The sequence below is a fragment of the Rousettus aegyptiacus genome, unplaced genomic scaffold (assembly GCF_014176215.1).
Source record: "Rousettus aegyptiacus isolate mRouAeg1 unplaced genomic scaffold, mRouAeg1.p scaffold_m13_p_11, whole genome shotgun sequence".
NCBI classification, from domain to species: Eukaryota; Metazoa; Chordata; class Mammalia; order Chiroptera; family Pteropodidae; genus Rousettus; species Rousettus aegyptiacus.
The window spans coordinates 90169765-90186447 of NW_023416286.1; the positions used below are offsets into that span (position 1 = coordinate 90169765).

A 16683-nucleotide genomic window follows, 5' to 3' on the forward strand; every position below is an offset into this window, starting at 1 on the left:
ACTTATACGGAGAACAGGCCCAGGTAATTGTGACTCTTGTCTGTTAGTGGGAGGGATATAAAGTACGGGGCGAAAACCGAATAGCTAGGACAACAGAGAAGGCTAAACTTCTTAAAATTAACGTTCTGATGACGTGTTTCGGCACTCATGCACAGGCAGGCCGAGCGTGCAGAGTGCACCTGGTAGGCCAACGTCAAGTCTGAAGATGTGCCCAGCCACGAACAGTTATGGAGCTGTTCCAAGTTCTCTCGGCTTAACCCAAAGTTTAGAAGAAGAAGAGAAAGAAGGCCCACTCGACGTGCAGAGCAAGGGCAGCGCTTCCCACGTTACCTCTCCTGCAGCTGCTCGTCCGACATCTGCAGCTCCTCCTTCAAACGCGTATACCTGTCTATTCTCAGCAGCCGGGAGCCGTCGTAGAGGCTGAGCTCCCGGTCATGGATCAGCCTGATGGGAAACGGGAAGGTCAGAGAACAGAGCCATCAGCTTCGAGCGGCGAAGTTATTGGAGGTAGACTCAGTCAGGTAACACTTTAATAGTGTTAACATCTTAATAACGTCCATGACCACGGGCTACTGCGTCTAACGATTCTAGATGCACCTTTCGAAATTTTCAGCTGACTGGTGCTGTTACACTTGGCAAAACTGTTGGTTTCTGTATCGAAAACTTTAAAGGGCCAGTGGTCAGGCCTCGCCACGGACTGACAGCGTCGGAATGTGAGGAGGTGGGGCCTAGGCGTCAGTCCCACACCCACGGGGGTCCTGAGGCCGGGGACCTGCAACACGGCAGCGTCACACCACGCACGGCAGAGCCGGCTGCCACTTGTGGTGACAGGCGCTGCTGCTTGGCGTGACGGGCAGAGAGAGCTGATCGAACGGCCGAGCGGCCTCTCGTTTGTGTCTGCGTTTGTCTGCTTAGAAGAGGAAAACGCTACCAGTCTATGGAATGTTTATGATGAATCACTTAAAGTGCTTTTAAATCTAGTCAGGATTAACACAGTGTTTCTGAAATCCTTAATTATACTTGGTATGTACACCTTTTCAAGGACAAAAAAAACTCTGCATAGTTAGTTAGGGAAATGGATCATTCCACTATTTGAACTTTCCTGATAAGTCAGTTAAATGTCTACAAGTGTTAGAATCAAGATGTAACAACAACAAAATCCAGTATCATTAGTCTCTGTAAATGACACAGGATGGGAACATTTTCTATGAAAGTTACACATGGAGTTTTTTCTTAACACAAAATTCAAGAGAAGTTAGTTAGGAATCTGTGGATATTTGTCCCACCTAAACTGAAATAAGACAAAAACAGTTACGTGAATGTTCGTGCTAGTGAGCACAAAGTGAGCTTTTCTGGTTTATATAAAATATAATGAAACGCATTTTATAAAAGAGACTGTATTTTCCCTCAAAAGAAAAATTCCAACGGGATGAATCAATAATTTAAATCTATGATTTACAAGGAGTTTGTCACAGGGAGCTGCGGCTCTGATAAGCCACGGAAACTTATGCTGTGTGACTTGTCGCATGTTAATGATCTTATGTGAAATCTTTCAAAATCCCTAACTTAAAAGGTTTCTTAAAACACAGAAGTTGGCTACATAGCAGTGGCTTTTCCCAAATGTTCATTAGTTAAAGTTTTACTGTACATACTGTGTTTCCAATATATATACACATATATATAAAATCTGCTGTTTTTCACGGGTACAGAATTCTAAGATCTACGTAACCAGTTTCTAAAAAGGAGACCGAGAGGGTCCTTGTGCCCCTCCGTGCGCGCGACGGCACAAACCTCTGCAGCACGGCCAGGGTGCCCGCGTTGACCCGGTGGATGCCATCGAGGAGCACCAGCTTGCCTTCCAGCGCGGCGGTCACAAGGGGCGAGGACCGCCAGGCCGTGTCCCCGTTTGGAAGGGTGTACCTCTGCTGCAGCAGGTCACGCGCCGTCATGTCCTGAAACCGGTCCCCCCCGCCCCAGGACACGCGGAATTAATTTCGAAGACGTGGATGGCAGCTTATTTAGCTCACAGTCGCCTCTCAGAACATTCCACACAGCGACCGGACGTCAACTCCGATCCATCAGAGAAAGACTCAGGAGCCTTTCTTGGTCATTCGAGGGTTTTTCCTATTACTCATCCACATAATATAGGAAGAGTGAGGTTTTTTCCCCTTTCGATTTAGTGTTTCCCCAACCCCCTTCTTTTGACGTGTTCATTTGCTATCTACAGGGATGATGGCAGTAATTTTCACTGATTTTAATGGACTTTCATTCAATCTGCTTTACCCCTGGCAGGGATCAAAGTGCACGGATCCCTTTTTAAGAATGTGAGGCCACGTAAACTCAGTGGATGGAGATGCCTGTCAATAATGTGTGTTTTTCTTGCAGTTGATGAGTTCTCCTGAAAAGCCAGGCTAGGAGCCGCGACAGTGACTCATGCTTCAAGGGACTTGAAAAGGGAGGAAACTGAGAACAGTCATCAGATGAGGTACAGGAATCGACAAACAATAGCGCGGCACTTGTAGGCAAGTTTTTTAAGTGCTCATACCGTGTGTCAGCACAAACTCAGCGTGACAGATTCCGGCAAACTCTTAACTCGTAGTGGCACAGAACAGTCTACGCACTGTAAACAATCTTGGCGCCACGTAATAAGAACGATTTTTTCTTACGTGTGTCAGTGTTGAAGACAAGCACTCCTTTTCTGTTACCAGCTTCAGATAAATTTTGTGCCGCTTTTATCCAACAACAACAACAAAAAACTTTTACAGCCAATTTTAACTAAAAATGTAGTGTCTTGTAAATTCTTTGCTACCCCTTCAAGTTTAAAGCAGATAGAAAACTAATGAATTTGCTTCTATTCACGATGGCAACAAATGTGTACTGAACTCAAGGTGAAAATTTGTCTGAATCACTTTGATGGTATTACCACCCAAAAATGGCTGCAGGCCTGAGGAGGCCCCTCTAGTCACACGGACACCTGAGAAACAGTTACATTCCAACTCGGCCAGTTCCCACGGCCCTCACGTGACTGTCTTTGGCACATTAGCAAAATTCGGTCAACTCATTAATTTTACTTCATTCTTCAACTATGAATCTTGAAGTCCACACAAACTGTATGAACATGTCATTCTAAGCTGCCAATGACAGTTACAACAGCCAAGACTAAATGTATCACCAACATCGGTGCATGGTGAGAATGAGCTCATTCCCACTCAGAATGTGATGATCAGTGCAAGAAAAACAAGACAAATCAAAATAAATGTTTGTAGGCCATTTTCATAGTCAAATGATGAAAACAATTAACTGTGTACATATCTCCATACACACATATATAAAAATCTTTTTAAAGTTAATATAAGAACCAGGAAATTTAAAGAAAACTCTTGATACTAATTATTCCAGAAAGATATTCACTCTAGAGTTATGTTGCATATTGTTTTAGAGAGTAAAACAGAAAACATGCTTTACCACGGTGGTTCCAAATCAAAGGCAGTATCAGAAAAAGCTAGGAACTTTAGGAAAATACATAAGCTTTGGCCCCATTACCCTGAAAATGTGGATTCAACGGGTCCAGGGTGGGGCTTTGCTGCCTGCTTTTTATTAAACATTTCACAGGTGATGTCTGAGATGCCTCCCCGGTGGGAAACACAGAAGAGACATTAAGTTAATGTTTCGCCCCTTCCTCCTAACAAGAATAATGAGATTGCACGAGGATATACGAAATGCTTAACAAAATGGCTTAAATTAAAAATAAAAAATAAAAAAATGAAGGGCAAAAAAAATGTAAGAGCAAGGCTTGTTTCTTTTAAGCGTTCCTCTCTGACATGAGGAAGGCATCCCACTGATACCATACTTTTAAGGAAATAGATGGGTGTTAATTTTGAAAATCCCATCTGCAGACTGAAAGCAGATGATGGTTTCCTGACCCAAACTCAGCCCCTGAGTCTTTGGCTGGGCCCAAGGATGGAGACAAGGCATGTGACTCTGGTGTAAGAGGTTCAGACCCCTGAGAAGCCATGGCTAGCAATTGGCAACTTAAAAAAAAAAAAATTTCAACTGAGAAAATTCCTCGCTCTCATACCAATACATAGTGAAATCAGTATTCTGCGAACAGTATGAAAAAAAACGCCACTTCATTTGGTCACGATTCCAGAGTATTTTCATATCTCGTTATTTCATGCAATTCCTGCGCCACTGGCCCCATTCGAGAACGTGACTGTTTACTAATAACGATGCTGAGAAGGACGGCCACCACGCGGGCTCCTCCTTCCAGCCCGGCAGAAGGCAAGCTCGGCTCCGTTTGTCACCTGAATGCTGCGCATGCTGTCGCGTTCAAAAGGGCTGGTCTTCACGTCTAATATATCTTTGAATTAAAATCAAAGCCCTTCTGAAGAGGAAGGAAAGCATTCCTCTTCATACGAGTTGTTGGGTTTCCTAATTAATATTCTATCCTGGGAGAAAAGATGAAATCCCAGCTTTTCCTTAAAGAGATAATTGCCCCCACTTTCCACAATATTAGTCGTCATCAGAAATTATTTTCAATGACGTGAAAGTTATTTTCAATTGTGTGAACATGCCAAGGCACCAAAGTAAAAGAGGAACTTTCACAGGAAAAACGAACCCAACCAAACCTAATCAAGAGAACTTTTTCAGCATAGTCTGAAATGGGTCTGTGAAATGAATTAATTTCGATAATAAGCTAATTGTTAAAATAGAGTAACAGCATTTTCAAGTGTTTCTGTCTATAGAATATTTGGGTTTTAGTACTATGAAATTGTTTTCATATCTTTATTTATTTTAAATATACTACATCATGAAAGTGTTAAAAAATTATCATTTCCTTATTCTTCTCGCCTACACACATCCCTAAAGCAAGCAGAAAAGCAAAATTCAAAAAAGTGTGCAAATTCCAATATGAGCATTTTGAAAGTATACTAATACTAACAGAAATCAAGAAAGATGAATGTTTCCAACTTTGCATATATTTTTTTATCCCTAAAACCTTTGAACTTAAGAGAATAAAAATAGCGCTAGTGATATCATAAAGCCTGAGCCATTTCCTCTTTCTGCATTTCCTTAAAAATTTAAAAATAGCAGGACATGAAATCTGGCTCCTCCGACACCTCCTTTACTCAGCTCCCTGGAAAACATCCACGTCGCTCTTAGGATTCCATGTAATACGGATTTTTTTTTTTTTATTAGCAATGAAGAAACCTTTCTGAAATAAAATGTCCTAGTAAAATGAGAAGCATAAGTGAATAAAATGTATCAGAGAATACAGATTTCAATCCTAAAGCAATTATATGCCTTAAACGCTTTTAGTACCTTTGAATGGCACATATTAATTTTTCTGAGATCCCTTTGAGAAACCTGAATGTAAGTCATTAGTTTTATAAAATAACTGCAAAAAGTGGTTGTGTGTTGAGTGGCTAGAATCAGATTTAGGATTAGTTTTTCAAGGTATGATATTCAGAAAGATAACTGAAAATGGCACAGTAAATTTTTAGTGTGTAAAAAAAGTTGAGTTACCTCTCTCTTAAATATAAATACTGATAAGAAAGTAAAATTTTACATTATAATGGATATATAATTTTTTCTGGTAGAAAATTTAAATGATTATAGTAAAAGTAGTATATAGAGTATCACTTAAACTAGGTTAAAAAAATGACACCAAAGAAAATGATGCATTTCTATCATACGTGAACCCAGGAGAGTTTCAGAAAGTAAGTAAGCTGGCTTCAAAAAATATGTATATCATATTATATTATAAAATTAAAAATAAATGGACAAAAAAGCTAAACAGAGAAGATAAAATCAAGAAAGGTAAAGATAACACACAAAACGGACTGTAAGAACCACCTATAAAGCGAATCTAATTTTTCTAATATCAAACACGAAGTGACGTAAGTCATGATAACCACAGCACTTACACCAAAAAAGTAGCAGCACTACAATTCTTGATAATAAGATTGAGAAAAACTTGTCCCATGGGTCAGGTCATCACATAAAGAAGAAAGTTTTAATGAGTTAATAGAAATAACGACAATTATAGCAGCTAATACTTATAGAGAGCTTACCAGGTACCAAGCATCTTACCTAAGTTAACTCAGGTAATCCTTAGAACTCTAAGAGACAGATATGATTATTGTCTTCATTTTGCAGATGAGAAAACTGAGTTACAAAGAGGCAAAATGGCTTACCTAAACAAGGACACAGTACACGGAGGAGCCAGATGGTCCCCAAGAATATTACTATGACAAATACAGCAACAAATTTCAGTCAAAGAAATTCCGTAGAGAAAGATGTAATCTGAATTAAATGACCCATGGGTCCTTTGTGGAGTTAATATTCCAACTGCTCCCCTCTCAGGCGACCATTCACAAAATTTCAAATTCTTTGAGAAGAGATGAAAGTCGTGACCACGACATTAACCACCGCCCAAAATGCCCTAAGCACTGCTAGCCTCCACTGCAGTTAAAAATACCTTTAAATATATTACACAAGAGAAAAGTAAAAATGCTTCAGTTAATGGTAATTATATCTCTAGGTGGGTATGATTCTCAATTTTCTTATTTCTGAAATAAAAATAAAAACAGTGGGCATTTGTTTTTTGATTGGAGTAACTATGTATTATTAATGATTTTTTTTTTTTTACAGAAGAAACTAGCTGAAATTCTGCCTGCTTTTGAGATATACCTTAACTAAGTTTTGCTCAAAGTTTGAGCAAAACTTACCTTCCCAAAAAATATCCTAGCAGTTGTATAAATACTAAGAAAATCTGGGATTTAAGTAAATAAAAGAATACACTGAGACTAGCTGATGTAAGCCTTCAACTTTGTAATAAGGATTAATTATGTCCATACCTATCAGTGGCAGAATGTTGTATAAATATTGCATAAGCACAGAACGTTAGTAATTTTTAGGTCCTGGAATGGAAACGAAGCCATTACTGACAGCGTAAGCATGCTCCATGAACAGAATGCGAGGCACGCTGCCAACTTTCTTCAGTGTCATTTAGATTTGATCTCGAACAAAAAGGCCTCGTTTTATATATACTGTAAAATTATTTGTAAACCCTTCCATGCTTCTTCCTCAAGTTCTTCCTTTAAAGACCTATTTTTAACCTGTCACATATAACATGCTCTCTTTATGTACACGATCATGGCGTTACAGTGTACCATGACTTTAAATAACATGTAGCTCTCTTCATTGTCACTTGTGGGATCCGTTGCGAGATGATCTGCTCTAGTTAAAAGATTTATCCTGCAAACGCTGAACAAAATTCTTCTGATTAAAGCTACCTAGAAGTCAAACCCACTGTCTCACTAACAACTGACCCAACAAAAGCATATTTTAATAAAATTGTAAAATAAAATATAAAGTCAAGGTCAGTGTAGGTACAATAATGCAACATGGACTTAATGAAGGTAGCCAATCCCTATCCCATTCTCCTACCTTCCTGCACTCCAAAGGCCAGAAAAGTGGAAACGTTTCTTAGAAGCCTTTCCAGCTAGAGTTCTGTACATGACCCAGGTTCTCCTAAGCATTCTCACGGACACAAAACTGGGACACGAAAAACCCGGCAGTGAGCAAGGACCGCAAGGTGTCGGCCAGCGCTAGGGGACCGGCTCTTTAGGACAGCTCTGGCCCACGCGATCTCGGCTGTCACTCCTAACTGGGTAAAATCCCAAGACTGTTCTCTGTCCCTCCTGAAATTCTGTAGGTTCCCTAACACCCCAAAATAAACCCCTCTCAGTTTTAGATAGGATAGATTCCATTGTTCACAAGGAAATCCACGGCTTAAGGATAATGATATTTTAAAAGTAAGCCGACTCACTAAAGCTCGAAGAAAAGTTCACAGATAACTAAGTATATAAAAAAGGGTAAGAACGGTTTCAAAAAGGAAGGCTAAAAAGGTGATATGCTACAGAGTAAAACCCCAGTATACACAAACTAAAGAACCACATTTTATTCAAATGGTACTGCAAACTTTGCTACATTTTTATCACAAGCGTTTGACTGTTGGAACAGGCAGCAAACGATTCTAGTTTAAATGTATGCAATAATACTTGCCTTTACAATAAATGTTTTGAAAAGCAAGTAATAAGATCTAAGACCAAGGTCGGTATAAGTACTAATAGCCTGTCCATAGTCAGTAATGCCACCATGAGCAGATGTGGTGCTTGGCTTCACTCAACAACTCACATCCCTTCTGGTCAGCCAACGTGGAAGGGGGCGCAGTCGGACGGATGGGTACAGGACAGGAAAAGTGAGCTTCTATTCAAGTCTGCTGCTTCCTTAGACTATGATAAATGGGGTAGGGAGTAAGATATCTTTAGAAGCCAATAAGATAATGTCTGGCACCTGCTGGGTACTTAATAAATGACAGCCGAATCGGAATCAACTGGAGAAGCAAAATATAAACATGTTAAAATGCAGATGTAACGACAAGTCATAGTTCTGTACTAACCGAATGATGTAACAATGCTGCGTGACTGAAAAATCCTTGTCTTACGATTTAAAGAAAAAGTCATACTGAAACAAGTAGAAATTACTAAAGAAAAGTTGACAAAGGTCACAGTTGACCTGGTCCTTTAAAATAATATAAATTTCCAAAATTTGTCTATCCACTTCTTCATATACTGATAGCTCACTACGTATGAGTCACTGTTCCAGGTGGCTAAGGATCCTGCAGTGAAAAAAGATAAACACAGACTTGACATTCCAGAGGGAAGAGAGCGGAAACAGAAAAGGCAGAGGATGAGAAGGGAGGAAGGCAACGAGGAGACGCAAACGAGAAACCTGTCACGCGGCGACCAGTGCTCTTCAGAAAATATGAAGTAAGGTGACAGCAGATGATTCGGCAGATCAAGGATGTTTTAACCCGAATGGCAAGAGGCCACGTGGAGGTCACGGAAAGAGTATTCCCAGCCGGGACAACATCTGCAGAGAGCCCCGAGGCAGAAAGGAGCCAGACAGCGGCAGGTCGGGCAGGAGAGAGGCAGCGAGAGAGAGCGACGGCTGGAGAGGGGCACGGGCCGGTCCACGGAGGGCGGTGATGCTCGGCCCCGGCTGCCTGCTGGAATCACTGAGTAGGTTTTCAAAGAAATCCCGGAGGCCGGGCCCCGCCTGGGACCAATTACCTCCGACGCTCTGGTGGTGGGGCCTGGGCTCTGGAACTTTCCAAAGTTCCTTGAGTGGTCCTGTTCGGCAGCCAAAGGTGAAAAACACTGATGGAGGACTCAGATGCCAGGGTGAGGAGTCCCTGGTTTATTCTAAGTGTGACGGAAAGCCGTTGAGAGATTCTAAGCAAGGAAATGACGTGGTCTGGTTTACATTCTTAAAATGTTCCTCCCACTACTCCTTGGAGAATGGGTATGGAACGACGCATCATCTAATTAAATGTCTACAGATACAGAAATGTTAATGTCTACAAATTAAATATCTAGAACTTGAATGTTCTCACCAAAAAAAAATTTAAAAATAAAATAAAAAAGATGCACAAACATTCAACCTACTAAGCTGATGCTCTCATATCACATACACGTGCTAAATGCATTCCACACATAAGTTAAATGCATGGTCCACCAGGTTCCAGAAATGGTGGGTTAGAGCTACTGGGGATGTCCATAGCTACAGTGGGACCCGCAAAACCAAATGATGCTGGACTGACAATTGGCTATGGGGGTAAAGGAGAGGGCGAGAGGCCTCAAACGTGTGCCGCGGCTCGTTTGATCGGCTTAATGGTGGATCCTTCCGGAAAACGAAAGCTGCTTTGCTCCCCCACAGAGACACGGGGACACGGAGGAGCAGGCGGCCGAACACCTGTTCACTGGGTGCGCTACAGGCAAGGGCCGGCGGATTCCAGGTGCGTCGCTCAGGACGGAATGAGGAGGCTCCGGCTGGAGCAGCACAGAAAGAGGCCAGCTCGGGCCAGGACGCGGGCGGATGGAGGCGGCAGGGCGGCCTGCCCACCCCGCCCCACTCCGCATCCAAGCGGGGGCGTAAGGAGCACCGAGCACCGAGCACCGCTCCTCTCCTGCCCCTCGGATGCGGCGGAGCTCGGGGGGGCGGGGGGGGGGGACCGTGGGAAATGCGCAGGATGTCACCGGAGCTGGGCTGGCCAAAGGCCCTCTTCAGACTGCTAATGCCCTCACAGGCGTCAATAGTGTGTAAAGTCGGGGTTTCGGCAGCTTCCCCGGCTACCATCCCCGCCCCTCCGACTCAGCTCCCAGAGGCGCTGGCCGAGCTGGTAACGCACACCTTGCCGTCGGTGTCTTCCTGGACTCTCTCTCTGGCTCTGCTGAACAGCTTTCACCCCAGATACTTCACAAAGCCCTGTTTCCACTACGAGACTGGCTCGTAAATAAGCAATAAAATGCTACGCATTCAGAAGATGGTTTGGATCCAGAGTAGTTGAGACTTTTTAATAGGGGGAGAATAGAAAAACAAAACATTTGGGAATCGTGAAAGGCAACTAGATGATAACTCTGAGAAGTACATATTTACTTTTTATTTTCAAGAATAAAATATGTCAAAAAATATACTCTACTTACAAAAATTTGTGAATTTCAAAATCAAAGTTATATCTTTTTTTCTTTTTCAACATAATCCCCATGAGAATATAGATATATAACTTCATCACTAATCTAAACTTTAGCAAACTCCTCACTCTTGCAGTGAACTTCGATGACTATTAAATCCCGAGGACCCTTAAAAGATTGCCCAAAGACCTTTAATCAAAATTATTGTAAAGTTCATTTAGAACAAAAGTACTAACTAATGGGGATGGTCATAAATAACAGTGCGTTCTTACCAACAGTACCAGAATTTTGTCACATAGTGTCCTAAAGTTTGGAGCTATTCCACAGGAAATCCCCAAATTTGAAATTCCTTTCCTCTTCGAGTTTATGGGTCTTATGTTTTTGGATTACCAAGGATGGTAAATGAAATACCTTTCAGGCTGGAGTTCCTTATTTGGTAGGATTCCTTGGCAACGTTTATTTTCTTTTTTGGGCTAATGGATTTGGTTTTATTGTAATGTTTATTTTAATACACATGCCCAAAGGCCTCCTCTATGTGTTTATAAATCTAATAAATACTTCAGGATAACTAAATTTAAGATAACAAAAAACAATGTTGTCTATTACTTTAAAAATTATCATTTCAATTAATAAGGTATCCAGTGCATACTTGCAAAATTATAAGATTTCAACATCAAATTCAGATAGTTTTTTTTTTAAGCAATGTAAAACATTGCTTTTTAAGTGGTAAATTTATGCAACATAGAATGGTTACTTCAAAATGAAACTTTATAACATGTTGCAGAGTTAAACTTTAAGATACACTTTGCATTTTTAGAATGTACAAGCATCGAAGATTATCAAGTTAAACAAGCAAAATCTTGCCTTTTCAATACATAACTTTGTACCATGTCCTATCATATAAACACTTCAAGTAATTCTAGTTGGGAGCTTAACATAAAATATTTCAAGTATCATTACAGTCAACTTTTGAGATTCTCTCTCTGTCAAAATGAGAGCCTAAGGTATGTTTTACAGAGTTTCAATTATAAAAGTAACACACTGTTGAGGGGGACTTCTATCAGTTGCAAACAACACTCATTTTTGGAAACTCCTACATTCCTCTATTCTGTTAGCAAGTAGAAAAAGAGCCCAATACTCAAAAACAAACTGTGATGTGACAAGAACACTCACATTCTAGAGAAAATCAAGCTAATGTGAAGGAAAGCATTCCAGATAAAAACGGAGGGTATTTGTGAGATCTCAACTCAGTCCCTTCTCTCAGAGTGAGCTTCACTGACCAAATCTAACAAAACTACACGTGCATTTAACGAACAATCCCACTTCTAGGAATTAATCCTGAAGATAAACTTTAACGATATGAAAATACATATGCATAAGGTTATTTATTACAACTTAGTTTGTTTACAAAAATTGAAAACAACCCAACTGTCCATATGTAGGCAATCAACCGAATAAATTTTGTTATATCCATATAATGGAATAATATGTAACTATAAAAAAGAATGAGGACTATATAAAAAGGAAGACAATTACCTTCAGTTTACAATTTCTATTACAAAATTCACAGAGATGTAGAATTTGCAAGCTTCACTTTTTAAATGACACACCCACCATGTGCCCATGAAGGGTATAGAGAATTGAGCAGCATGTTGTCACAGTCCTCAAGGATCTTACAAACGATGGGAGAGGTAAATTGCTAAATTCCATCAATTCCAAGAAACACACTTTGAACACTTTAATATCTCTGAAATCGGGGTATGTCTTCAATTATCAGAATTTTATGAGAGTTGCTGGCCAATTAGTTATCACTGCCTGTGCACGTGTGAACTTGGTTTTGTATGTTTGTCTGTGGCATAAAAGGACAACTACAATCCATTTGTATTTTAGTCCACAAACTAAGGACCATCTGGAAAAAGAATATGAGTCCTAGCTGTTGCCTAAAAACATATCTGTCAACACCTTCTGTTAAAATCAAGAAAATACCAATATCAAAGCCAGCAGAATGGCTGTCCATAGCTTGGTAGAATGTCCTGGAAACAACAGAAGAGCACTCTGTTCTTGACAGAGCGCAGAAGACACAGAGAATATTGTGTGAAACAACATGAACATCTAAACGGAACAAAAAAGGTGCTTTAAAAGATTCCGATCTTTAAAAGATAGCTTCGGATTCTGAAGATAAAGAAGTTTTAAAAATAGTAGATCCATTTCTTACATTTATACTTCCCTTCTTCTGTGTGCACAAGAGATACACAAACTAAATTAAGTCTATAAGAGTCCTTTCATTAAGGATTAAAGAAAAATTCCAAGTGACAGTCTTACAGCATAATTTAATTCTCAGTACTCTTTCTTTCTTAGTTGTATACAAAATAATGATGTGTCTCACAATTTATGGCATGTCGGAGTTAATGAAATACTGTCATTATTATAGTACAGACGGACAAGTGCTATCGAAAAGGACATTTAAGAGCTGCTGACACATAAATCAAACCAAAACTCACACAGAAAACTCAGAGGTGGTGGACGCGGAGCTGAGATTTAAAGAGTAAGCAAACCGGTCCCCAAGAGAAGCAGCATCCTGACGGCGTGAGCGCGGCAAGAAAACACAGACGTTTCAGGCAGCAGGGCACGCTGGGGGCACCGAACACCACTCCTCACGGCGAGAGTCGAAAGGGGACTGTTAGTTGCACTGGGTGAGGCCTCAAACCTGGCTAAGAGAGGCGCAGAGGGGCCACAGCAAAAAGAGCACCGTGTGCCAGACAGCAGGATCTGAACATTCTCTTCCAAACTATGAGCAGTGATTGACAGGTATAAAGCAGGGGTGGGGGTGGAGATTAGAAAGATCAGGAACAAGACGAGGATGCCTCCTCACACCACTTTTATTCGACACACTATCAGAAGTCTTAGCCAAAGCAATTAAGCAAGAAAAAGAAATAAAAGGCATCCAATTTGGAAAGAATGAAGTGAAACTGTCACTATTTGAAGATGACATGATATATATATGGAAAACCCTGAAAACTCCATCAAAAAAAATGGTTAGAACTAATAAACCCATTCAGTAAAGGTTCAGGATATAAAATCAATACATGAAAGTCTGTTGTGTTTCTATCTTCTACTAATGACCTACTGGAAAGGGAAATTAAGAAAACAACCCTGTTTATAATTGCAACAAAAAGAATAAGAATCAATTTAACCAAAGAAATGAAAGGTCTGTATGTTGAAAACTTTACATATTAAAGAAAGAAATTTAAGAAGAAACAATAAATGGAACAAATAAATAAATGCTCATGGATTAGAAGAATATTGTTAAAATGTCCATGCTATCCAAAGCAATCTACAAATTCAATATAGTCCCTATTAAAATTCCATTGGTAATTTTTAAGGAAATAGAACAAATAATCCTAAAATTTGTACAGAACCATAAAAGATCCTGAACAGCCAAAGCAATCTTGAAAAAGAAGAACAAGGCATCATGTTCCCTGATTTCAAACTACATTAAGAACTTTGGTTATTAAAATGGAGTGGTGTTGGCATAAAAACACACACAGATCAATGGAACAGAACAGAGACCCTGGAAATAAACCCACACATACGTGGTCAACTAATTTATGACAAAGGGGATAAGAACATACAATGGGGAAAAGACAGTCTCTTCAGGAAATGGTGCTGGGAAAACTGGACAAACACATGCAAAGGAATGAAACTGGACCGCTATCTTACACCGCACACAAAAACTAACTCAAAATGGATTAAAGACTTGAACGTAAGACTTGAAATCATAACACTAGAAGAACACATAGGCGATAAGTTCTGTGACATTGGTCTTGGAGACGGATTTTTAATTTGACACAAAAAATGAAGGCGACGAAAGCAAAAAGAAAGAGTGGGACTATGTCATACTAAACGGCTTCTGTGCAGCAAAGGAAACAATTAACAAAATGGAAGAGCAGCCTACCGAATGGGAGAAGGTATTTGCAAATCATACGTATGATAAAGGGCTAATATCCAAATATATAAAGAACTCATGCATTCAAAATTAACAAACAGTAGCAAAAAAGCCCCTAAACTGTACAATTAAAAAATGGAAGCGTATCTGAATAGACATTTTTTTTCAGAAAAGACATACAGATGGCCAACAGGTATATTAAAAGATGCTCTACACGAGATATTACCGCAACCTATTAGAATGACCATCATTAAAAAAGACTAGAAATAACATGTGTTGGCGAGGATGTGGAGAAAAGGGAACCCTCGTGCACTGTTGGTGGGAATGCAACTTGGTGCAGCCACTATGAAAAATAGTATGGAAGTTCCTCAAAACATTAAAAATAGAGCTGCCATATGATCCAGCGATTCTACTTCTGGGTATTTATTCAAGGAAAACAAAATCCCTAACTTTAAAAGTGATATACACCCCCATGCTCACCGCATGGGATATAAAAACAACCGAAGTGTCCACTGATGACCGAGTGGATAAAGATGTGGTACATATACACAATAGAATATTATTCTGCCATAAGAATGGAATTTTGTCATTGGCGACAGCATGAATGCACCTCAAGGGTATTATGCCAAGTGAGATAAGACAAATACCATGTGATCTCTCTTATGTGTGGAATCTAAATAATTAATTAAATAAATACATGATCAATCTAAGCTTGTAGATACAGAGAATAGACTGATGGCCACCAGAGGTGGGTGTTGGGGAAAAGGTGAATTTTTTTTAAGTTTAAATAAATTGAATAACGATTTTTAAAAAGCAGGGAGAAAATTAGAAATAACAAAATTCAGTGTTGGAAGGATAGATTGGACAAAACCCAGATTGGAAACAGGCCGAAAGCAGCTAGTGTGGATAACCTAGGTGGAAAGGACCGAGCATCAGAAATAAAGCTGGCCGGGCAGGAACACAGAGAAGTACCGACATAAACACTAATAAAAACGTCCTGAGGCGCTCGGCTATTGAAAAGAACAAACTGCTGAGACTTGCCACAATGTGGACAAATCGCAAATGCTTTAGGCAAGTGAAGGAAACCAGACTCTAGAGGCACATGCTGTTTAGTTCCATTTATATGCTATTTTGGAAAAGGCAACACTAATAGAGATAGAAAACAGATCGGTTCTTGCCAGGGGCTGGGCGGGGGTGGGGGGATATGGGGGGAGGAGGTGACTAAATTAGGCACACGGGAATTTTTTGAGGAGATGGAAGTGTTTTATGTCTTAGTTGTGGTGGTTACGCAACCAAATAAATGTGTCTGTCGAAATGGATTGAATTTTACTCTATGTGAATTATACGTCAAGAAATATTACTAAAAAACCAAACAGAATAAGACAAAACACCAGAAACGACTGGGCAAGACACAGCCACTGCTCACTGACTGGCTCAGGCGCTGGCTCCGGCTGCCTCTCCGCTGAGCGGCAGAGCCGGCAGCGTCCACAGGGGCTGCCTAGTCCATAGGCCTGAGATATTTATTGCCTGGCCATTTAAAGAAAAAAGCTTTTCAACCTCGTTATAAAGCAATAGCACCATTTGTCTGGTTCTTATTCAAAAAACTTAATTGTCCCTAAAAGAAATATGAGGAAGGTAACAGCATGTGCATAAATGCTCTCTTCAAACCATCTGGGGTATAGAAGTGAGTTGTTTTCCAAATACATCCTGAATTAAGTCTCCAAATGGAAAGAGAAAATACTCTGCCCTCAATAACAGCCACAGATTTTGTTTTTAAAGACACTTTCACAAAACCTTACCATTATAATCACCGCATCCCCTAATTAAAATTATTGTTTTGGTTATATAGCTGTTGGATATTTCTGTTGTTGTTTAAGTGATGACATTGACCTTTAATTTAAGTAATGAGCTACAACCTATAAAACTGCTTCTTTATATGACTTCTACAGGACACAAGTAGCTTTCCTGTATATTTGCACTGTAGATTCAAATAATTAGAGAGACATCAACTTTCACTTCTCTTTTGAAGCTGGAAAATGTGGATAACAAAACTTGTGGCATTTTTACATAAAAATAAAGCATAAGCATTATGTCAAGAATTTTTAAATGTGATAAATTATACCAGCTGCCTAAAAATGCTTTCCTTATACATAAGTTGTATATATCTCATTATTTATTTTTAAAATGAAAAAGTGT

At 39.9% G+C, this 16683-nt stretch overlaps 1 protein-coding gene across 2 annotated transcripts in view; it reads right to left on the minus strand.

The window, feature by feature from the left end:
- VWA8 (von Willebrand factor A domain containing 8) overlaps positions 1-16683 on the minus strand; it is a 236391-nt gene that overhangs the window by 163679 nt on the left and 56029 nt on the right. For both annotated transcript variants that reach the window (XM_016158150.2, XM_036228917.1), the window contains exons 13-14: positions 1792-1952; positions 331-444 (exon numbers count right to left, since the gene is read on the minus strand). In XM_016158150.2, coding sequence (XP_016013636.2) covers positions 331-444; positions 1792-1952 — 275 coding nt within the window. The remainder of the gene's footprint in view (positions 1-330; positions 445-1791; positions 1953-16683) is intronic.